At 46.8% G+C, this 24,181-nt stretch overlaps 1 protein-coding gene across 1 annotated transcript; it reads left to right on the forward strand.

Annotated features, from left to right (window-relative positions):
- The first annotated feature begins 3,876 nt into the window (after positions 1–3,876).
- Positions 3,877–23,481, forward strand: Erbb3 (erb-b2 receptor tyrosine kinase 3). Its single transcript, XM_047549963.1, has 29 exons — positions 3,877–3,972; positions 4,133–4,394; positions 7,776–7,927; positions 8,714–8,900; positions 9,581–9,706; positions 10,421–10,486; positions 10,641–10,759; positions 10,868–11,009; positions 11,421–11,534; positions 11,630–11,750; positions 13,813–13,886; positions 14,052–14,142; positions 14,403–14,608; positions 14,788–14,920; positions 15,312–15,402; positions 15,621–15,775; positions 16,159–16,212; positions 16,565–16,700; positions 17,703–17,822; positions 18,171–18,269; positions 18,475–18,660; positions 18,825–18,980; positions 19,225–19,300; positions 19,484–19,630; positions 19,731–19,828; positions 19,921–20,109; positions 20,256–20,327; positions 20,538–20,844; positions 21,027–23,481. The coding sequence occupies exons 2-29, from the start codon at positions 4,313–4,315 to the stop codon at positions 21,542–21,544; spliced, it is 4,017 nt and encodes a 1,338-aa protein (XP_047405919.1). The 5' UTR covers positions 3,877–3,972; positions 4,133–4,312; the 3' UTR covers positions 21,545–23,481.
- Positions 23,482–24,181: the final 700 nt, after the last annotated feature.

The following is a 24,181-nucleotide window of genomic DNA, read 5'->3' on the forward strand; positions in this document are numbered from 1 at the left end:
CATTCCAGAATCAGGAGTGTTGTAGAGCACAACTTAAGAACAGACTGATCACCACTGAGAAGTCCAAATTTGAGAGTCTTTATTAGCCAGCCGACGAACTGTCTCACACAATGCCCAAAATGGCTATTGGGAGGACAGCCCCGGGCATAGGGTTGCAGGGGATTTTATACCATAAGTAAAGTATGTCAGTACATTAATCATAAGTGGTTGTTGTTATGATTTAAAACTACGAATTAACATCAAGAAATCTAAAATCATAAGCAGAAGGGGAAGTGGGTCAAAACGACCCTAGTTGGGTACAAGTTAAAGAATGGTTATTAACATCTAGACAATTGTTCTCTGACAGAGTACATTGCCCAAGAATAGGAACCAAAAAGAGAACAATTTACGTGATATAAGAATTGCCATTTTGTGTTGCAAACATTCAACTGTTGATGGGTACAGAACCGGGGTGTTCCCACAGGAGAAGCATTTCCTACATGACATGGAGTCTCAGGGAAAATGGAGTCTCTTTGGTCATTGGCCATATAGCCTGGCCCATAACAAGGAGCCCAATGTGCACAAGAAATTATCACAGGACTAAAGACAGGTATGAGGATATTTATTGCAGCATTACTTGTAGCTGCAGTAAATCAGAGACAATCTAAGTTCCAGCATTGGGATAGCAAACAAAGTAGAAGGAACCTCATAATAGAATATCTTGTAGCAGTTAGGAACAATAGACTGGAAGTTCTCAGAGGTCAAAAAAGTTCATTTTGTTTATTTTTGTTTTTCTTTTTTCTGGTACATGGAATTGAACCCAGGTGTGTTCAACTCCTGAGCCTAGTCCCTTTCATTTTTTTATTTTGAGACAGGGTCTCACTAAGTTGCTGAAGCTGGCATGGAACTTGATCCTTATTACAGGTGTGCACCACAGTACATAGCTGATTACCTTTTGTTTTACAGTAAAATAAAACCAAAATCAGGGGCTCGGGCTGTTGCTCAGTGATAGAGCACTTGCTCGCATGTGTGAGGCACTGGGTTTAATCCTCAGCACCACATTAAATAAATAAATAAGAATATTGTGTCCATCTACAACTAAAAAATATTTTTAAAAAACAAACAAAAATCACTAAGAGCAAGAAAAGAAAAAAAAAAAGATGCTGCAGGATTACATAGAGCTTTCATAAATAAACCCTCCCTTCTTTCATGTATTCATTTATGGCAGTCCTTAACAGAAACATCCATCTCCACAGCAGTTTTGTGCACTGTTTATATCCCATATGTTTAGCATTTTGTTTCTGTAAGTGTTGAAGAATGAACACTTTCTGTAAGTGTTAAAGAATGTTGAAGAATCAGATACCAGCAAACATATCTTGGGATCTAGTTAGGAAGGACAGGGTTGAAGATAATGGGAATAGATACAGCTGGTGTTCACTGAATGCTCTTTAAAGGTAGAGCATACCACAATAATTCCTCTTTAACACCAAATAACCCATTGAGCATAGTGGTGCCATCTGTAATCCCAGGGATTCCAGAGGTTGAGGCAGGAGGATTGCAAGTTCAAGACCAGTCTCTTGCATTTTAACAAGACCTCTCTCAAAACAAAAAGAAAAAAAAAAGTTTTTAAAGGTCGCAGTTGTAGTTAAATGGTAGAATCAATGGTTTCAAATTCCAGTACTGAAAAAAAAAAAAAAAAAAATCAAAACAACCTTACAAATTGACGCAACTGGGGATCTTTTTTACTTTTATTTTTTGTTATTGTTGTTTTTTTCTGCACTGCTAGGGAATTGAACCCAGAACCTCTCATGGTCTAGGCAAGCAGTCTACCCAGTCCTACAATCTGTTTGTGTGTGTATATGTGTGTGTGTTTGTGTATGTGTGTGTTAAGGATTGAACCCAGGGGCATTTTACCACTAAGCTATACACTGAGCCCTTATTGTTATATTATATTTGAGACAAGGTCTTGCTAAATTGCTGAACTTGCAATCTTCCTGCCTCAGCCTCCTGAATCTCTGGGATTACAGGTGAGCATCACTGCACCCAGTCGGCCCTATAACTTTTAAACAAGGAAACCAAGGAGTGTTTTCTCCTTCAGAAAGGGCCCTGAACACTAGATTTCAGTGAGTCAGTAATAAAGTGAAAGACACTTTCATCTGGAGTACAGCAGGTAGGAGCACTTTAAATGGTATTAGTACTGTTACCCAATGGGTGTTTGAATCCCAGTGGATGAAGCTCCAGTCTCAGGAGGACTTAAGAAATTCTAGGAGACCACTGAGCCTCTCTTCCCAATCAGTAGACCACTGTCATCAGGTAAATGAACTTTGAGAAATATCACAAGTTTCCAGTTCTGGTAAAATGGCAAGTGATGTAGCCTAACTCACATGTTTTTCAGGTTATGTAGTATATTCTCTAAGGCAATAAGTTTTGAGAAATGCTTTGCAAATGAAATGTTGCATGGATATACATGGTAATGGTTTCGCTGCCTTTGTTACTAGTAAAACTGTTGGGCAAGAGGTCCAGGCCCAGGTGAGGCCATCCTCCTGGGCTGATGACCTCTGGCAAAGAATGAACCCTCTGGGTTACATTTCAATGCAGAGCAGGAAAGAATTTTAGCCTCTAGTCTTGGTTTGAGGTATGTGTGTGGTGGTGGTGGGTATTTCTTCATCAAGACTCCGTTCCCCACACCTATCCCTGAAACTTGGGAGGATGGAGTTTGGCAAATTCCAGGTCAGCTAGAAAACTTAGGGAGACTGTCTCAAAGTTAAAAAAAAAAAAAAAAAAAAAAAAAAAAAAAAAAATTGGGAGATGTAGCTCAGTGGTAGAACGTTCCTGGGTGCAATCCCCAGTTTAATCCCAGAGGGAAGGGGAATCTCAATTGTTTTCCAAGTCTCTGGGGGAAATAATTAGGCTGTTTGGGCTAGATCTGTAATGCCAATTTTTTTTAAAAAAATTTATTTTAGTTGTAGATGGACATAATACCTTTATTTTATTTATTTGGATCAAACCCAGTACCTCACATGTGCTAGGCAAGTGTTCTACCACTGAGCCATAACCCCAGCCCCTGTAATACCAATTTAAAGGATTTGAAATGCAAAGTCTTGTGGGGCTCCCCTGTGGCGGGTTGTGCACAAGGGGGCGCCAGTCGGATTCCTCCGGGAAGTAGCAGGGTTTGGGGCAAAAACCCACCACGCGGCAGACCTCCTCAGCACTGGATGCTGGAGCTGAGGCAGGAGGTCCCATGGGTTCAAGCGTTTCGTGCACCCAGTCTCTGGTGACCTATTCGCTTTCCTCTTCACTGCTCTTTCGTCTTTCCTTTCCCGCGCCTGGGAGGGTGCGAGAGACTATGGTGGGGACGGGGTGCCCATCTGGGTCCCTAAAAAAGCGGCGGGAACTTCGACCGCCCGGACGGCGCGGTCACACACTCCGGAGTGGAAGAGGAGGCAGCTGTTCTCCCAGGCAGCCGTGGGGGGCAGCAGAGGGGACAGCGACAGGTGCGGGAGCCCCTCCCCGAGTAGAAGAGGAAAGGCGGGCTCCGGGGTCTGTTCCCAGGCTGGAAACCACCCCCCGCCTCCCAACCAAATCCCCCGGAGAGGCCGGGCCGGCGCCGGGTCTGGAGGAGGAAGCGGCCGGAGACAGCGCAATTTCACGCGGCCTCTGGGGCTCGGGTTCCCGTGCAGGGTGGATGAATTATGGCGTTTTGAGTCTCGGGGAAACTGAGGTGGCTTGAGCGTGAGAGGGCAGAGAACCGACCCTCCCCACTCAAATACCCACAGAGAGAAATAGTCACTTTCAGAGAAATCCCTCAAGTGACCCAACCGGCTAGGGGAGTTGAGTGATTTGGTTAATGGGCGAGGCCAACTTTCAGGGGGCCGGGCTTTGGAGCTCTCTCCGCACCCGCATTCACTACCTTTCCCCGAACTGGGGACATTTCGAATCTCGATCTCCCCTTAGCGCAGCTCCTGAAGAAATGCTAGAGTGACACCCTCCTCGGTCTGTTTGGTCACGCTCGGGTCGGTGGGGCGCGGGCGGCAGGCTCTGGGCGGGCTGTCCGAGGCTCCAGCAATCCCTACTCCAGCCTCGCACGGGAGGGGGCGCGGCCGTGACTCACCCCCTTCCCTCTGCGTTCCCTCCCTCACTCCCTCTCTCCTAGACATACACCCTCCCCTGCCATCCCGCTCCGGACTTCGGCTCCGGCTCCGGTTGCAGTTTGCAGCCTCCGCTGCCGCCGCCACCAATTCGCTGGCGGCTCAGGTGGCTGTCGCTTCGATGTCCTAGTACAGGGGCCCCCGGGCCGGACTCGGCTGGGCCCCCTTCACCCTCCGCTGGAGTCATGAAGGCAAACCGGGTTCTGCAGGTGCTGGGCTTCTTTCTTAGCCTAGCCCGGGGCTCCGAGGTGGGCAACTCGCAGGCAGGTAAGTGGCGCGGGTGCACCAACAGGCAGGAACCTGGGAACCGGACCGAGTGCGTGCAGACCTTGAGGGCAGGGGCAAGGGCGCAGGAGTGCCGGGTTGAGGGTGCGATCCTGAGTCTGCTGCGACCACCTGGGAGGGGACGGTTAGGCTTAGGTTCGCGGCATGGTCCGGGCAGGGACTGCATTCCTGGACGCCCACCCCCTTTTCTTCAGGGCGTCGCAGACACTCTAGTTGGTTTCCCCTGATTAAGATTGATGTTGAAACAGTATTTCACACTTTTGAGAGGCTTTGAAAGGAGAAGAGCAGGGTCCTCCTTTCTGTAAAGTGGGAGCTGTTGTGGGTGCGGCGGGCGGTGGGCTTGACTGAAGGGTCTCAGCTTGATTTTCAGCACCCCTGGCTTCCACCTCTCCCCAGGTTTCGGCAACCCCCAGTTTCGTTGTTTTGCCGACAGGGCGGAGCTGTGGGAGGGTTGGAGGGGGTTGTTGTTTTCTGGTGTTGGAAAAACAGGAATGGCACCTCCTCTTCCGTAAGTGGGCCTGCCCTGGGGAGGACTGAGATTAACTACAGGGCCAAGTCCAGGTGACACCAGGGTGAGAGATCCAACAGAGGCTGGCTGCCCACTTACCTTCGAAATAAAGCTGACTGGAGCCCAACTTGACCAACCTCTCTTTGTCAAGACTTAGTCAATTCAACTAATATTTATTGAGCATCTACTATATACAAGGCCAGGAGCTGTAGGGGAAAGGACATTCAGATTTTATTTCTGTTCACCTTTTCTCTTCCCTGAGGGCCAAGTGGGTACCTCTCCCACCTTCTGAACCCCCTGTCCTGGAAAGTCATTCCTAGGCCCAACTCCTACACCTCCCCCATTCTGTTTATTGTCTAACTCCAGAGTCCTGGGTTGCTCATCTCTATTCCTTCTCCCCTGCCCATGCCATCTGAAACCAAACATTTGGGGGTCTCTGGGACTATGGACACCTGAAGAGTGGCATGATTAGAGTCCCACTGATCTTCCCCTCCCCCCAGATCCCTGCTTGGGGTTTGGCACAGCTAGGGCCCCTTCCCCAGGGTGGGAGTGGGAGAACCACCTGTGCTTCCCCCACAGTTGCTGGGCCTAAATTTAGCCCCTGGGATCTCGAGATGTGAACACTCCCAGCTGGTGGAGGGAGGTGGTCTGGGGACTGGAGTGGGAGGGACCAGTGGAATGACTATCACTGTCCCATCCAGACCCCTGGAATCTTCAGCCCAGTACCTAGTAGTTCCAGATTCTAGCCACCCTCCCTGAGAGGCAGGAGGCAGGCATGATTGGGTCTCTACCCTTTATCTGGATCCTGCAGCCTCTGGGCATCCGGCCCTGTCTCAGGCCTTCTATAGCCCCTTTGTCCCTACCGTGATGGGGGTGGGGGACATCAGAGGGGAAGCCTCTGATTGAGGGGGGGGCTGGACATTCTTGTCTCCTGCCCCCAGTGTTTTCTACTAAAGAAGGGACACTGGCTCTCCCTATGCTCTCCTGGTTCCTGGGTACAGCAGGGATTTTTATAATTCCCTTCCTTCTGCTGTACCCCGCAAGTTGCCTGGTTCCTCCCCAGAGGTGTTGTTTATACTCTCTTCCTGGCCAGGCCCTTTGCCTGCTGTGTGAAACATGGACTTTATCCTCAGGGTGGCAGGGAACTGGGACCTGTAACACTGTTACCTTCCAAGCACAGACACAAAGTCTGCACTAGTGCTGTGGGCAGGTGGGATGGATGCTGCCACTTGCAATACCTCCTGATAAGGATCCCAGCAGCAGACCAGTGTAGATTTCTGGGCCAGCAGGGAAGCTGTGTTCATGTGTGTGTGTGTTTGTCGTGCATGCACACGCACAGGTCACTTCCCTGTTCAGAAATCTTGGCTCTTCCCTTATCTGGTGAGAAGGATTGGCGCCTCAACTTAGAAAAGGGGGTGTCCTGCCAGGAAGGGGGATGGGGTGGGGCTGTTCCAGAAATGACTAATCTTCCTGGTCTTCTTCATTTCAGCCCAAGGACCCTGGAGTTCCCAACCTCCTCTGGGAACTCCCTGTCTGTTTAAACCTCTTAGCTGAAACTAGCCCACCCTTTCCCTTCCTGGGCCCTCAAAGATCAAGTGGCCAGACTAGGGGTATATCTAGCTGGAGGGACTGGAGCCTTTCAACCTCCCTCCCCTCTGTTTGTACTTGTGCCTCCCACTAGGCTGCCACTGCCTCCGGGAAGGGTGGCTAGAACAGGTGGTATCTACTCCCCTACTTCCCACCCTCCCCACAGGTCTTTCACTGAGCCAGAGAAAAGAGACAGGTATATTTAAGGCTTCAGGGTCCAAGACTTCCCATTGCCCATTGTCTTCATATTTACAAAGGAAAGTGAAAGCCCAAGACCCTGCCAGGTGCTTGCACCCCTGTCTGGGCTGCCCTCCACCACGTGGAGAGGAGTGCCAGGTTGGCAGTCTGTTGAATGAATCTCTTCTGACGTGAAGTTGGTAGAAGGCTTGTGAGTGGAGGTCCTCTGCTGTTTCCTCCAGGCTTCTCTATATTTACGACTGGAAAGGGATGCTGAGTGAGTGGAGTAAATTGGGGTAGGGGAAGGGAAGCCAGAGGTTAGGAAGGTGGGGAGGGGAGCTACCAGCTTCTTATCTTCCAGCTTTAAAGACAAAGCTGCCATTGACCCCCACCACCATCAGCAGCAGAGCTCCCCACTCCAGTGAGGTCACTTGTCTGAGCCCAAAGCTCCGGGGTGGAGGGGTGTGTGTGAAGGGGATGCAAAGGCTGCTGAGGCCTGGGCATCTGGGACAGGGTGGGGCAGCCCCCTCCTCCTGGATAGAATTGCCTCATTGTGGGCTGAACTGTGGCCCCAGGCACTGCCCCCACCTCTGCCCCCATCCCACCCTCAGTAGACACAATAGGGGCTGTGTGCTAACCCCAAAGAGATATTTATTCCAGGGCCTAGAGAGAGGCAGGGGGGGTAGAAAAGTCAGTGCTCTACTTGAGGGAGAGAGGAGGGTAATCAAAGTTGTGGTCCTTGCCTAACTTCTCTCTCCAGGAGGGGAACAGTCCCTTAGGCGTCTTACTGGGTTAACCCTTTAGTGACCAAAGCAGAACCTGAAAAAGAAATAGAGAGGGTCCTGGTAGAAAAAGAAAACCTTGTCACCTTTCCATTCAGGGGATGATGAGGCCATTCTAAAAGGGAGGAGACTCTCAGGCCATGATGGGCACCTCTGTCTGACCCTAATAGGGAAAGCCAGAGGCAACTGCCTTCTGATCTTTTTGAATGTTACTGGAGGGGGGCAACCAAGGGAGTGCCTTGGGGGATGGCAGATGAGACTGAAAACTTGTATCCAGCTCTCTGCCACTTTTACCTCTATTTCGAATAGTGTGTCCCGGGACCCTGAATGGGCTGAGTGTGACTGGTGATGCGGAGAACCAATACCAGACACTACACAAGCTCTACGAGCGATGTGAGGTGGTGATGGGGAACCTTGAGATTGTGCTCACAGGACACAATGCTGACCTCAGCTTCTTACAGGTGAGAGTGCCTGATCCATTTCAATCCCATTTTCAATCCCTTCTCCCTTATTCTGCATATAGGAGACTCCTTCCCTCCTTTAGGACCACACTTTGCTGAGTTCAGCATTCTTAAAACTCAGTGGTAAGTCCTAAGACTCAAAGCTGTGTAATTCTGAAGACAGTGACTAGAATCTGGGTCGCTGATCTGATGGTTGTAACCAAGAATATTTAGGGACTGGCCATAAGAAGGGGATAGGGGCAGGTGGTGTTCTGTTATGGTACAAAGTAATCAGGGACTAATACAGGGAGACACCTAAGGACTTGAGGATCCAGAGGTACCTGAAGAGATGGGGAAGAAATTAAACCAGGATCCCCTTGATATGAGGAGGTCTGAGAAGAATAAGGTAGCAAACTTGAATTTCTCAATTATTTCTGCTGCCTTTTTCACTCACCAAAGTGACACAGTAATGTGGCATAACCTACTCCTTACTCCAAAATAGGAATTCAAAGAGCAGACACAATGGCCACATGCCTGTAATCCCAGCTACTTAAGTGACTGAGGCAGGACAATCACTTAAGCTCAGGAGTTGGAGGCCAACCTGGGCAATGAATTAGGGATGCCAGAGTTGGGGTGTAGCTCAGTGGTAGAGTGTTTGTGTAACATATGTGATGCCCTGTGTTATATCCCCAACACTGAAAGGAAAAAAGAAGAATTAGAGATTCTTTAATTCCTTAAGGAGGGAGAGGGGACTAAGACCTATGGTTCTATTGTCCCTCTCAAATGACATAATCTGCTCCATCACAGTGGATCCGAGAAGTGACAGGCTATGTCCTTGTGGCCATGAATGAATTTTCTACACTACCATTGCCCAACCTCCGAGTGGTGAGAGGTACCCAGGTCTATGATGGGAAGTTTGCCATCTTCATCATGTTGAACTATAACACCAACTCTAGCCATGCTCTGCGCCAGCTCCGCTTCACTCAGCTCACCGGTCAGTTCCTGATGATTCCTTTGGCTTTGCCCTCAGCCATCCTTCTGACAGGCACCTCCTTGATGATGACCCAAGACTCCTCACTTTAAGTGCCTCTTCCAAGGTGCTCAAACCTTTACCAGTATGGTCTAAAGACTCACCACTCACTAAACTGAGAACCCAGTAGGAAGCTCAGGGCATCTGTTCCAGGAGAGTAGGTCCTTCTATCATGGTGGGGCTGGAGTTGGAGCTGGGTTTATTACCCATGCCTCTTATTGCAAAGTACAGTGTACCTTGATGTCCCTCCTTCCCTGGACTCCTACCTTTATTCCCTCTCCAATCCCCACAAGCTGGAAGACAGTAGGGATTAAATACCACCTGGCATCCTACTCTCCCTGTCCCAGTCATTTGGAAAACACTCAGGTAGGCCTGGGGGAGGGGGCATTGAGTCAGAGATGTCCTGTCTTTCCTTTCCTTCCCCTCCCCCACTGGCTAAACCGGATCTGGACAGGTGTCTGAGGAGGCAGGAGTTTCTTTGGCCTGACTCCTCCTCTTAAGAGGCAAGCCTTCCCTGCAGTGGGAAATCTGATTGGACTGTCTGCTGTGATACCCCTGCTCCTGGGTCCCCGGTGTCCTCTTGGAAGTAGGGAAAAGGAATGGTGCTGTAACCCTTAGCTTGCCACTTCTCTTCCCTCCCTCAGAGATTCTGTCAGGGGGCGTTTATATTGAGAAGAATGATAAACTTTGCCACATGGACACAATTGACTGGAGGGACATCGTGAGGGACCGAGATGCTGAGATAGTGGTGAAGGACAATGGCAGAAGCTGTGAGTTGCTATAATCAAGACTTCTCTTCTTCTCCCACCAAACCTGTGACTCCTTTCCCATCCTCACTGTATCCCTAATCTGAACCCACCTCTCCACTAAATAGTCATCTCAGGCCCTAGACCCAAGAGCCTGTCAGAAGGTACCAGGTCAGTCCCCTGGAATCCAAACCATAGAAGCAGTGTATTAGGAAAAGGGGTAAAAATCTCCCGGTCCTAATCAGGGAAACCAGGTCTTTGCACTGCGCATCTCTTACTTTTTCTTTTTTTTTTTTTTTTTTTTTTGCGGTACTGGGGATCAAACTCAGGGCCTTACCAGCTGAGCTATCTCCCCAGCTTACTTTTTCTATTAAGATCTCCCTATCTACACTGACCAGAAACTAGTACTCCCTGTGCATTCACAGGCATAATTCCTACTGGGTTCAATTTGCCCAGAAGGAACCGAGTTCCTGGACTGGGGTTAGGGCAGAGCTTGGCTTCTGCCCCAGTCCCTCCCATTCAGCTGCCCATGGGCGGTGTGGAGGCGGAGCTCCACCCCTTGTTGACAGGTTCACTTGAGCCCAGCCCTGCTCTCCAAGGGCAGGGAGGGACACTGCCCTGGCTTTTGCTTCCCGGGATTGAGGTGCCTGTGTGCTGACATCATACCCTGTTGATTCAAGCAAGCAAGCTAGCCTTTCTTAGCCCTGACTGCCCCTGCATTGGTTTCCTTCCCATCAGGTCTCCCTTGTCATGAGGTCTGCAAAGGGCGATGTTGGGGTCCTGGACCAGAAGACTGCCAGACATGTGGGTTTGAATTTCCCTCTAAAAACTTCAAGTTTATACACTTTCATATTCCTGCCTACACAAACCTGTGTCAATCTTGAGGGTAGGAATGAAGTATTGGCCTCAGAATTCAATCCAAAGAGTTCTGACAGCCATGCTTTCTCTTCTTCCATAGTAACCAAGACCATCTGTGCCCCTCAATGTAATGGTCATTGCTTTGGGCCCAACCCCAACCAGTGCTGCCATGACGAGTGTGCAGGGGGCTGCTCAGGCCCTCAGGACACTGACTGCTTTGTATGTACTCATGCTGTGTGCCTGGGTTCTGAAATGGGGATGTGGGTTTGGGGGAGGAAGTAGGGTACTGCATACATACCATAAATTTTAAATCTCCTGTGACCTCAGGCCTGCCGACACTTCAATGACAGTGGAGCCTGTGTGCCCCGGTGCCCACAGCCTCTTGTGTACAACAAGCTAACTTTCCAGCTGGAACCTAATCCTCACACCAAGTACCAGTATGGAGGAGTTTGTGTAGCCAGTTGTCCCCGTAAGTGTCTGAGAGGAAGGAACCATGATAGTGGATGCAGGTGTTTAGACACAGTTTTGGAAGTCAAAAGGGATCGAGTTAGGTGACAAATAGGAAACCTAGAAAGTAAATGGCTGTGATCATTAACTCCCCCTATAAGTGACCTCTATGTCCCATCTCCTAGAAGCTATGGGTCTTAGGAGTCACAAAGAGCATACTTCATTGTCCCATCCGCATGACCTCCAGCTATGGCCCTTAGGAACTACCAAGACCAAATGGACTTTCTAATCTATAGGATAGCATTTAAGTAACCTAAAATAGGGCAAATTCAGTGTGGAGCAGGAGGGAGCAAGGACCCAGAGGAGGCATTCCATTGGTATGTTGGCTGTGTTCCCTCTTCATCTCTAATGGTGCCTTCTTCTTCTTCTCAAGATAACTTTGTGGTAGACCAGACGTCCTGTGTCAGGGCATGTCCTCCTGACAAGATGGAAGTAGATAAAAATGGACTCAAGATATGTGAGCCTTGTGGTGGGCTATGCCCTAAAGGTGAGTAGGAGACCATAAGAAATTATGATGACACATCCTTTGCTCTGAAGCTAGTCAGGCCACCTCCCTCCACTGAGCCTCTTTTGTGTTTGCAGCCTGTGAGGGGACGGGCTCTGGGAGCCGCTTCCAGACTGTGGACTCAAGCAACATCGATGGGTTTGTGAATTGCACCAAGATTCTGGGCAACCTGGACTTTCTTATCACCGGCCTCAATGGGTTAGAGATTGTGCCTTCCCTCCCCAGTTCCTGCCCCATCCATCCACACAGTTCATTTCATCAGCCTAAACCTTCCCTATGTAGAGCTGAGATGGAATGTAAGTCATAAAGTCTTAGTAGTTGCAGAGGACCTGAGAGAAGAATGCTGAACTCAACCTCCCATTCTGGGCTTGAATCCCCTCAGGGATATCCTTTAGCAATTCACCCTGAGGACTGATGCAGTATAGGGCAAGGTCTAAAATTTCATCTTTCAGTTTATAGAAATACACTGTTCTGGCTGTTTTCCCTAGTTCTGCTCCTTAGAACAACAAAGAATAAAGGGACTTTCTGAAAGTGTGTATATAGGAATGGGGTGAGGGAAAGCTATAGCTACCTGCTGTTTTAGCTTTTACTTGGACATAATTTTAGATCTATACTAAGTTGTAAAAATAATATATTTTCTATACACTCTTTACTCACATTACCCGAACATTAATATACCACATGATTTTACCATTTCTCTGTACTCACACATATATACTACTCACTATATTGTGTTTCTGAACCACTGGAGGGTGAAGCTGCAGACATTATGCTCCATTACCTCTGTTATATTTCAGTGTGTATTCTTTAAAAACAAGAGCCTTTTCTTTTCTTTTGGTGCCTGGAATTGAACCCAGGGCCTTGTGCATGCTAAGTATGTGTTCTACGATTGAGTTACCAGCCCCCCACCAATAACACTTTTTTATGTAACCAAAGTATAATTGTGAATCAGGAAATTAATATTGAGACTTGGTACTATGGGGCACACCTGTAATCCCAACAACACAGGCTGAGGCAGGAGGATCACAAATTTGAGGACAACTTTGGCAATTTAGCAAGACCATGTCCCCTAAAAAGAAATAAAAATAAATAAATAAAAGGCCTAGGGCTCAGAGGAAGAGTGCCCCTGGGTTCAAACCCCAGTACTACAACCTCCCAAGAAAAACCCAAAATAAACAAAAAACACCACCAAATATTATCTAGTTTATAGACCCTACTCAGATTTCACTAAATGTCTTACATTCAGCTACTATGTCTCTTCAATCTCCTTTAATCTAAAATGGTTCTTCAGTTTTTGCTTATCTTTCATGACACTGACATTGTTGATGAGTACAGGTCAGGTAATTGGTATAATATTCTTCAATTTGAATTTGTTTGATTTGATGTGTCCTCATTCTTTTTTTTTTTTTTTTTTTTTTTTTTCTTTTCTTTTTTGGTGCCATGGATCTAATAATCCTGGGCCTCACACATGCTAGACAAGGGTTCTATCATTGAGCTATAACCCTAACCAAATTAGGCATTTTTGATAGCCATAGCACAGATGTTGTATTTGTAGTACATCATATGAAGGATACAAATGATGTTGATTTGTTCCATTGCTGATGATAATCTTGATAACTTGGATAAGGGGATATCTGCTGGTTTTCTTCCACTGCAATTACTGTTTTACCCCTTTGCAATTAATATACTGAGAGACATTTGTTTGAATCAATTATTGTGTGAAAGGATGATAAACTAATTCTATTATTCCTTCTGCATTTATTTGTTTTCATTCTAGTGTTAGGAAGAGTCTCTCCTTCCTATTTACTTATTTATTTATTTAATGGTTCTTGGACTGAACCCAGGCCCTTGTGCATGCTAGGCAAGTGCTCCAGCTTCACACCCAGCCCTGATTTATTTTATCAGTGTGAATACTTAACTTTATTCATATAGTCATTATTTATTTTGTTGTTTGGGTGTCCCTTCCTTCGGCCTTTGGGAGTCCCTTCAAGCAGGCTCCTGTGTTCTTTGCATGTGTACCCTGCATTCTCTGAGCACTTCCTTACTTTTTAGCATGAGGTGCTCTAGGATCAGGTTATATTCCCCTGCCACAGTATTTTCTCCAAGAGGCCCTGTTTTCTTTGGGTAGAAAATGACATTCAGAAACCAAGTTCAGTTGAGTTGGGGGTGAGTTCAGTGGTAGAGCACTTGCTTAGCAGTATGCTCCTTTGTACTGAGATACACATCCACTTTATTGACCAGTTTTTACTGTTTTCCCCAGAGACCCCTGGCACAAGATCCCTGCCCTGGACCCTGAGAAGCTCAATGTCTTCCGAACAGTACGGGAGATCACAGGTGGGTGGAAGGAGAAGCTGCCTTTTCTGAGAGGAATAGATGAACCACTGGCACAAACTGCAGTGAGAAGATCATGTCCCAAGGAATAAGGGAGGGCCCAGAAGAACCTGCAAAAGAAGAAGGGGAGATGACTCCTTACTCATATGCCTCTCTTCAATCCCTCAGGTTACCTGAACATCCAGTCCTGGCCTCCTCACATGCATAACTTCAGTGTTTTTTCCAACCTGACAACCATTGGAGGCAGAAGCCTTTACAAGTGAGTAAGGGGTTTGGAGGTGGTAGCATCTCCAGACAGTGATCATCCTTTTTTTAAATATATAGCACTATCTCATGCAGCAGGTCCAAATGTTCCATGACTTTGATGCAGAAAGGGGAAAAGGGAAAAAGAGTGAGGGAGAGATTCCCTCTGTGGGTCTGACTAGCCTAGAGCAAATTTGTTGAATGAAAAATGAATCTTTCACATGTTTAATTTTCCCTTTGGTAGTCTGCCCTCTCATCTTATCTCCTTATTCTCAGCCGGGGCTTCTCATTGTTAATTATGAAGAACTTGAATGTCACATCGCTGGGCCTGCGATCCCTGAAGGAAATTAGTGCTGGGCGTATCTACATAAGTGCCAATCGGCAGCTCTGCTACCACCACTCTCTGAACTGGACCAGGCTGCTTCGGGGGCCTGCAGAAGAGAGACTAGACATCAAGCATAATCGGCCACGCAGAGACTGTGGTGAGAATAAGGAGTCAGGGAGGCAAGGGTATAAGGACTCTTCTGTCCCAGATGTGGGAGTGGAGTTGGAGGATGGAACCAAAGAGAAGGGGGGTGTTAGGCTAGAAATAATGAGGAAGAATTCAAGAGAGGGCTTTCCAGGAACCCTCAAACTCCTCTCCTAATCCCTTCTTTTCCAGTGGCAGAGGGCAAAGTGTGTGACTCACTGTGCTCCTCCGGAGGATGCTGGGGCCCAGGCCCTGGTCAGTGCTTATCCTGTCGAAACTACAGTCGAGGGGGTGTCTGTGTGACCCACTGCAACTTTCTAAATGGGTACAGTGAGGGGAGACTGTCAGAAGGGATGAGGTGGGCTGGCTGTGGTACATGCCTATAATCCCTGTGATCTGGGAAGCTGAGACAGGCAGATCGCAAGTTCAAAGCCAGCCTCAGCCATTTAGTGAGACCCTGTCTCAAAATAAAAAATAAAAAGGGCTGGGGATTTGGGCACTGGTTAAGCACCCCGGGTTCAATTCCTCCATGCACCCCCTGCCAAAAACGAGGTGGGGTGGGGTCCTGGGATATAGCTGTTCAGGTGGCACCTGACAGCCTTTAGAAACTTTCTTCATATGCCTTGGTGAGAATGAGGTAGGAGATCCCCATGCAGGATCAGGGAATTAAGATCAGGACTTGGAACTGACCCCTCTCTCTTTATCCCCCATTGCAGGGAGCCTCGTGAGTTTGCCCAGGAGGCTGAATGCTTCTCCTGCCACCCAGAATGCCAACCCATGGAGGGCAGTGCCACATGCAATGGCTCGGTATAGTAGTAACCCCAGGACCTCTAAGCGAGAAAGGGAGGGGCAAGACTTGGAGTGTCCAATGAATAATATGTTCAAATCCCCGGTATAGCACAAAGAGGCCAGACAATGATAGAGTGTATAGAGGATCAAGAATGGCTGGGTTGGTTCTTGCTAGGAGGTATGGAATTAACATTGGGATCCCATTCTAGAATACTGACCTTCTCTCTTCTACCCAGGGCTCTGATGCTTGTGCCCAGTGTGCCCATTTTCGAGATGGGCCCCACTGTGTGAGCAGCTGCCCTCATGGAGTCCTAGGTGCTAAGGGGCCCATCTACAAGTACCCGGATGTTCAGAATGAATGTCGGCCCTGCCATGAGAACTGCACCCAGGGGTCAGTGATGGGATGATAAGAAGAGGGGGTCAGGGAAAAGGGTAGATGCACAGAACTAGGATAAGTAGAGTGAAATAAGAAAGGGACTCTAATTTAAGAATTACTCCCAGCTCTGTAGTAAAGGATTGGAGGAAAAAGACAAACTCAAAGAACATAAAATTATACTACAGTTTTGGGAACCAGGAATAATCTCAGCTCAGGGTCATTCAGGGGTGACTGGGGAGACCTGGTAAGTTAAAGATGGAGACTGAGTCATGCGGTAGGCTTTGGACCCCAGGATGGGATCCCATGGTAGGTTCTGAAATAAGCTTTTGGAGTTAAGCTGTTGGATTTAAGCCTCTGTTGTCCAAGTGCCTATCTAAGAGGGTGACTTTCTTCTCTAGGTGTAAGGGACCAGAGCTAAAAGACTGTTTAGGCCAAACACTGGTGCTGATCAGGTAAGATGAGCTTGGAGATTTTAGAAGTTAGTATATTTGGGAGAGAAACTAGGGAGAGAGGGTGGTTACCATGAGGGAAGAATGACTACGTTCATTCTGGCCTTTCATTATATATAGCCCGCTATCACTGGACTGAAGAATCTAGACTTCCAGCCTTCCTTTCCTAAAATTAACTTTCACTAACTTGAGTGGGGGAGACCCAGGATTTAGGTTAGCCCCTTCATTGCTCAAGGATATATGTATATGTAAATGTTAACTTCTTGCCCTAGATTTGCACCATACCTTTAACACAAATATAGATGACATTTGTAAGGGAGATGTAAATACATCTAAGCTTCTCTGTATTCCATAGCAAAACCCATCTGGCAATGGCTTTGACAGTAGGATTGGCAGTGGTTTTCCTGATTCTGGGAGGCACTTTTCTCTATTGGCGTGGGCGCCGGATTCAGAATAAAAGGGCTATGAGGCGCTACTTGGAACGGGGTGAGGTGAGTACTTAGCTTCATTCTGAGAGGCACCCAGGGATAAGTGATGGAATGAATATCACTTTCCTCCCTTTTCTCTGGAGGTTTGATTCCTTTCTTCAAGGAAATAGTTTGGTCCATTGGAAAGAACACTGGAAAATGGGAGACTTGCCTTATATTTCTGATTTTGCCATTAATTTGCCATATGAGGAACTGGGTACAGTGGTGCATGCCTGTAATCCCAACTACTTAGGTTGAGATAGAAGCTTGCCAAGTTCAAGATTAGCCCAGGCAACTTAGCAAGACCCTGGCTCAAAATAAAAATAAAAAAGGGTTGGGAATGCTATAGCACAGTGGTAGACCACCCCTGAGTTCAATCCCCAGTAACATACACACACACACACAATATTTTGCCATGTGACTTGTTTTTTTTAATTCTTTTTTTTTTAATTTATTGCCATGTGACTCTGAAGAAGTCATGTGCCTTCTCTGTGCCTCAGTTTATGAATCTGTACAGAGGAATCAGCATTCATCTTTGCCAGGATGACTGAAAGGGTGAAAGGGGACCATGTATGTGAAAGTGCTTTACTAAGCACAGAACATTATTTAAAAAGCTCTTAAGGTGATAGTATGACCAAGTTTTCTCAGCTCCCTCCTACTATTCTCTCAAAGGGGAAACCCAACCTGCTTGATTCCTGATTTAAAAAGCACAACTTCCTCAATTCTCAGGGTCTGTTATTCCTCAATATGCCTATGATGCTTCCCAGGACTAAAGACTCTTCCTCTTCCTGCCCCCAGTTCATTGGGCTCTGCTGCCTTTGGTATCTACCTGTGGGGAGTAGGTAGGAGAGGGACATAAGAATGCGCTTTCCTGGGCTGGGGAGATGGCTCAGCTGGTAGAGTGCTTGCCTCATAAGCACAAGGCCCTGAGTTTGTGGCCCAGTACCGCAAAAAAAAAAAAAAAAAAAAAAAAAAAAAAAAAAAGAATGCACTTTCCTGAGAACCTCCTCCCCATCCAACCCTCAGAGTATAGAACCTCTGGATCCCAGTGAGAAAGCTAACAAAGTCTTCGCCAGAATCTTCAAAGAGACAGAGCTGAGGAAGCTTAAAGTGCTTGGTTCAGGCGTCTTTGGAACAGTGCATAAAGTGAGTGACCCGCAGGATGTATGGGGAGGTGGAGAAAGGATCTAGGGCAGAGGGGAGAAAGATTTTGGCAAAGGACTTCCTTGCCTGGCATGGTGGTGCATACCTATAAACCCAGTGAGATGGGAGGCTGAATCAGAAGGATGCAAGTTGGAGACCAGCCTTGCCAACTTAGTGAGACCCTGCTCAAAATAAAAAATAAAAAGGGCTGGAGATGTAGCTCAGTGGTACAGCAACCCTGAGTTCAATCCCAAGTACTACCAAAAAAAAATTTTTTTTTTTTTTTTTTTTTTTGAAAGGACTGAACTGTGGAAAATAACCTTTCTTTGACTCCTACCCCTAACTTCCCAGGGAGTATGGATCCCCGAAGGTGAATCAATCAAGATTCCAGTTTGCATTAAAGTCATTGAGGACAAGAGTGGACGGCAAAGTTTCCAAGCTGTAACAGATGTAAGTGAAGGAAGGGGATTCTGTATGCCACTAGGAAAGAGGACAATATTATATACAAGCCATATAGAATCAGGGTCCTGGGTTAGCAGATACCATGATAACCATGGTGCTATATTTGGCTTTGGGGGAAACCATGGTCTGGGTGTGAGTGTTGAGTATACATGAACCTGTTTCTTCCCTGGATAATACCTCTCATGTTTTGTAGCATATGCTGGCCATTGGCAGCCTAGACCATGCGCACATTGTACGGTTGCTCGGACTATGCCCAGGGTCATCTCTGCAACTTGTCACTCAGTACTTGCCTCTGGGTTCCCTACTGGATCATGTGAGACAACACCGGGGGGCACTGGGGCCACAGCTGCTCCTCAACTGGGGAGTACAAATTGCCAAGGTGAGAGAAGCCTGGAAGATTCTATAAGAACTGCATGGCTGGGGGCACTCAGGGAAGGGACAGGAAGACTGAAGTTCTGAAGTTCTGAGAAGTACCTTCAGAGTTTAGAGGGGATTCTCAAACACGAACTCCCCCAACCCTGAGACTATTTCTTTCTCCTGTAGGGTATGTACTATCTTGAAGAGCATGGTATGGTGCACAGGAACCTGGCTGCCCGAAATGTGTTACTCAAGTCACCCAGTCAGGTTCAAGTGGCAGATTTTGGTGTGGCTGACCTGCTGCCACCTGATGATAAGCAGCTATTACACAGTGAGGCCAAGGTGAGGTGTCACAAGGACTGGGAAAGGAGGTGGGGTGGAGTGAAACATGGGGAAAGGGAGCAGTCTGTGGTCTGTTTCCGAGGTAAGCAGATACTTCATGGTGAATTCAAGGAGAGGAAACTGGAGGTACCAGAAATTTAAGTTCAGAGAGCAACATAGAAAAAATATGATAGAGAACTTGGGGCTTAGAAATGCTAAGAATTTTATGGAAATCAACAATGGCACCTTTATCTTTAATCCTCAGACTCCAATTAAGTGGATGGCCCTTGAGAGTATCCACTTTGGGAAATACACACACCAGAGTGACGTCTGGAGCTATGGTCAGTGCATCTGGGTGCCCTCCATATCACTGGCCCCAAATCCACAACTGCCTTTTAAGTCACCTCTTCTTGCAAAGTATAAGCCTTTCAGATCCTTGTATCAGATCAAGTTCTGCCTTCCCTTTACTTCATGCCCATGTCTACTATTTTTGTAACTAACTAGTCCATTTCTTCCTGTACCAGGTGTGACAGTTTGGGAGTTGATGACCTTTGGAGCAGAGCCCTATGCAGGACTCCGATTAGCTGAAGTACCAGACCTGCTAGAGAAGGGGGAGCGGTTAGCACAGCCCCAGATCTGCACCATTGATGTCTACATGGTTATGGTCAAGTGTGAGTTACCTGCTGACCCCAGCCATTTTCTGACTTCCCTCCCTATTCCTCTACGGCTATATTTCCTTTTCTCATTCTACCTCCTCCATCTTACCTCCAGGTTGGATGATTGATGAGAATATTCGCCCAACCTTTAAAGAACTAGCCAATGAGTTTACCAGGATGGCCCGTGATCCACCAAGGTATCTGGTCATAAAGGTGAGTAGGGACTAGGAGAGGTCAAGGACATTTAGAGAAAAGAGAACTTGACTGGAACCAGGATCCACCTTAACAAACACCTGCCCCTGTAGAGAGAGAGTGGGCCTGGAATACCACCTGGGGCAGAACCCCCTGCTCTGTCAAACAAGGAACTGGAAGAAGTAGAGCTGGAACCAGAACTTGACCTAGACCTAGACTTGGAGGCAGAGGAGGACAGCCTGGCAACCACATTGGGCTCTGCCCTCAGCCTACCAGTTGGAACACTTACTCGGCCACGTGGGGTAAGACACCTTCTAGTTGCCCAAGATACTCTGTACTCTGAGCCCTCATGAACCATATAGTACCCAGATTAAATTCATCAAAGGTTCCTGTGGTAGAAGTAGATTTCTCTCTTTATTTTAACCTTTCATTACTTTTTCCATCCTAGAGCCAGAACCTTTTAAGTCCATCATCTGGATACATGCCCATGAACCAGGGTAACCTTGGAGAGGCTTGCCAGGTAAGGCCTGCTGCTGAGGGGCAGGGTGGCAGAGAGTCTTAGGGATTTGATAGGGTTGATAGGGGTAGTGTGGGAGACATTAGAAATTTTTAAGGTTGAATTCGTATCCTGAAAAGAAAAAAAAAGGAACTGAACATTCTAACCTTCTACACAAACATTTCTTCTTTCCTCATCTCTGTATAAATTTCCTTATATTATTTTCCTCCTTAGGATTCTGCAGCTTGTGGGGGTAATGAATGGTGTCCCCGTCCAGTCTCTCTGCACCCAGTGCCACGGGGACGCCTGGCATCAGAGTCGTCAGAGGGCCATGTGACAGGATCCGAGGTTGAGTTCTCAGAGAAGGTGTCAATGTGTAGAAGCCGGAGCCGGAGCCGGAGCCGGAGCCCACGGCCACGTGGAGATAGTGCCTACCATTCCCAGCGCCACAGCCTGCTTACTCCTGTCACCCCACTCTCCCCACCGGGGGTAGAGGAAGAGGATGTCAATGGTTATGTCATGCCAGATACACACCTCAAAGGTGCCTGACTCTTTCTAGGACTTTCCTCAAATCTTCCTCTAATCCTTTTTCCAAGGTCCTCTTAATTTATCTTATCTTCTCTGATCATATCCCTCTCTATTCATTTTTTCTAACTCCCCCCACCCATTTCTGCCTATTATCATGAAGTTCTCCACATTCCTGTCCTTTCTTCTCAATCCTAGGTACTTCTTCCTCCCGGGAAGGCACCCTTTCTTCAGTGGGTCTCAGTTCTGTCTTGGGTACTGAAGAAGACGATGAAGATGAGGAGTATGAATACATGAACCGGAGGAGAAGGCACAGTCCACCTTGTGCCCCTAGGCCTGGTTCCCTTGAGGAACTGGGTTATGAGTACATGGATGTAGGATCAGACCTCAGTGCCTCACTGGGCAGCACACAGAGTTGCCCACTCCACCCTATGCCCACTGCTGGCACAACTCCAGATGAGGACTATGAATATATGAATCGGCGGCGTGGTGGAAGTGGTCCAGGTGGGGAATATGCATCCATGGGGGCCTGTCCAGCATCTGAACAAGGGTATGAAGAAATGAGAGCTTTCCAGGGACCTGGACACCAAACCCCCCATGTCCGTTATGCCCGCCTCAAAACTCTACGTAGCTTAGAAGCCACTGACTCTGCCTTTGATAACCCTGATTACTGGCATAGCAGGCTTTTCCCTAAGGCTAATGCCCAGAGAACATAACCTCCACTCCCTGAGACATGCAGGGAGCATTTGATGGCAGCTAGTGCCTCTAGAGGGTACCCCTCTTCTCCGTACTCCCTCTCCCCTACAGGTCTCAGCCCCATTTCTCCAGTCCTAGACAATTCCATTCAACCTTTGGAGGCTTTTAAAGACTTTGACACAAAATTTTTGTGGTATGTAGCTGGCTGTGCACTTTTTCTCTTTCCCAACCCCAGGAAAGGAGAAGGTTTTCCTATTTTTGTGTGCTTTTCCAATCCCATTCCTCAGCTTCCTCAGGGGAATACCCTGAAGATATGAAGGATCACTCCCCAGGTCCCTTTCTCTCAAGCTCTTACTTATTTGGATTAGTGTTATGTGTGCTTTTATTTCCCATTGGACTGTCCTAAGGAAGAGGAGCAGGGGAAACCTGGAAGAGTAAACTAAAACTTTGGTTGATGACTCTTAAGCCCCTGGAAAGACTGGGAAACTTAAGAGTTGTGTGGAATGAAGAAACAGAAGGAGGTATTACTATTAACTGACCATTTACTATGAGCCAAGCATCACGCATGCTAAACTTCGCCTACATTATCTCACACAATCCTTTTTAATCCTTACAATTTTGTAAGGTAGAGATTATCCTGTTTTACTTATATAGTAGTTCCCCTGGATATTCCAAGATACCTAGTGAAACCAGGAGTGAATGGTGCATGCTTATAATTCACATAACTCAGGAGGCTGAGGCAGGAGGATCATAAGTTTGAGGTCAGCCTGGACAACTGAGATCCTGTCTCAGAACAAAATGAAAAGGTCTTAGGACATAATAGCAGTAGAATGTCTCTGGGTTCAATCTATAGTACCCAAATCAACAACTTAAAAACCCAGTCAACATCCTAAAACTGCAGATAGTACTGAGCCCTATAATTTAATGCCCTTTCCATCTTAACTAAGCATTTAGGCATTATGGCCATAAGTTTGAAGCATGACAGCAAAACTAGTACTATTTCCTTTTCCCCATTTTCACAATTTCAGATAGATTTGTTCTGGCCATAAATCTTAGCAACCTTAGCATATTATCTTTTTTCTTTCCTTATTTAGGACTTTCCTCTTTTCATTTAAAGTCTTTTATAGTTTCTACTGTCTGAATTGTTGGCATCACAACACTTGTGCTTTGGAGCTATTTTTTAAGTAAAATAAGGGTAAACAATCACTGTGATACTGCAAAAGTCTGACAGAGGACTAAGTGACAAATGGGCAGGTAGCCTATACTCTGTGTGGATATACTGGGCAAAAGGGTGAGTCACCTCTCAGGTAGGACAGCAGGATGGTGCAACTCAGAACTGCACAATTTAAAACTTATGGATTGTTAATTTCTGGAATTTTCCACTTATTCAGATTGTAGTTGACCACAGATAAGTGAAATTGCAGAAAGAAAAACCGTAAGTGGAGACTGAGCTTTGAAGAAATTAAGTAAATTAAGCAGCAGATGGAGGATTCAAAAGCTTTGTCTTAATGCATGTACTCTTAAAAGGTGTCAAGGAAAACTGTGTTAAGAGTCCTTGTAAAAGGCATTGTTTTCTTGATTTTGCACTGAATTAAACCAAACCCCAATAGCCACATCCTCATTCTACACACATACTTGTGCTTTCAGGAAGTATGTATACATGGTGGGTTGGGCTCAGAAAGAAAAAAACTGGACACCTTTGTGTAAACCATAGCTCATTTGTGCTGTCAATGATCCCCACTCCTTATGAACTGATTCACAAAGGTCTCCAAGATCCACTTTCAGGACCTATTCTGAACCAGTAATGAGAAGCTTCCAGGTGAAACAGAAAGAAGACCTATCTTCAGACCTCTGTCCTCTTGGATGGGACTGGGGGAAAATGTCTGTTATATCAGTGAAGTTTTTTTTTGTTTTGTTTTTATACATGTCTGAATAAAAATGCCCAAGTTTTTTCAGCTTCCTGTTTGTCAAATGAAAACTGTGTTAAATAAGAAAGCACTCCTTTTCTTTGCTTCTCAGAAGTGAATAGCTACTTTTCGGTCTCGACATTCCTACTCTATCCCATCCAACTTTCTCTAGTACCATTTTTATTTGTATTCCTTTAAAACAACCATAAGGCACAGTCTTTTTTTTTTTTTTTTTTTTTTTTTTCTTTTTCCTAGTAAAGGAATCATTACACAGCAACAACCAGAAATAACGAAACAAAAACCCACATGCTTAGGAAAGTTAGAAAAAGTCTTAAAGATGTGCTTCACAGGTGGAATAATGAAACCTCGAATGCCTCAGGTTCTTTAGAGTGACCAACTCTCTCTTCCTTAACACTTCCTTGAGGTGTGCCATCAAAGCCTACTGTTGGGATAATAAGTGCCATCTTACTTCTGTGGGAGTCTGGCTTCTGCGTAGGGAGGCCGTGGTAAATAGACAATCCCTTGGAGTCTGACTGCCCAAGTTGGCTTCGCTGCCCAGTCCCTACTCCCAGCACCCTTCCTTGGTCTTCCACTTCTGCTCTGCTCCTCCCTGTTCTCCCAGCGTTGGAAGACGATTAGACTGGCTGGGCCGGTCGCGCCTGCAGATCCAGGGATCCAAGGCTGTGCGCCCACACTCCCCGCCTCAAGTGTAGACAGTGCTGACCCGCCTCGGCTCCACCCAGCCCCAGC

This window comes from Sciurus carolinensis, chromosome 4 (assembly GCF_902686445.1).
Source record: "Sciurus carolinensis chromosome 4, mSciCar1.2, whole genome shotgun sequence".
Lineage (NCBI taxonomy): Eukaryota > Metazoa > Chordata > Mammalia > Rodentia > Sciuridae > Sciurus > Sciurus carolinensis.

What these genes read in the sequence shown, in the direction of transcription:
- Erbb3 (XM_047549963.1), top strand. Translation starts at nt 4,313, where the DNA reads ATGAAGGCAAACCGGGTTCTGCAGGTGCTGGGCTTCTTTCTTAGCCTA. An exon ending in GTGCCACATGCAATGGCTCG is followed by an intron (nt 15,403 to 15,620) that starts GTATAGTAGTAA and finishes TCTTCTACCCAG; the next exon opens with GGCTCTGATGCTTGTGCCCA. An exon ending in GAGTGACGTCTGGAGCTATG is followed by an intron (nt 19,301 to 19,483) that starts GTCAGTGCATCT and finishes TTCCTGTACCAG; the next exon opens with GTGTGACAGTTTGGGAGTTG.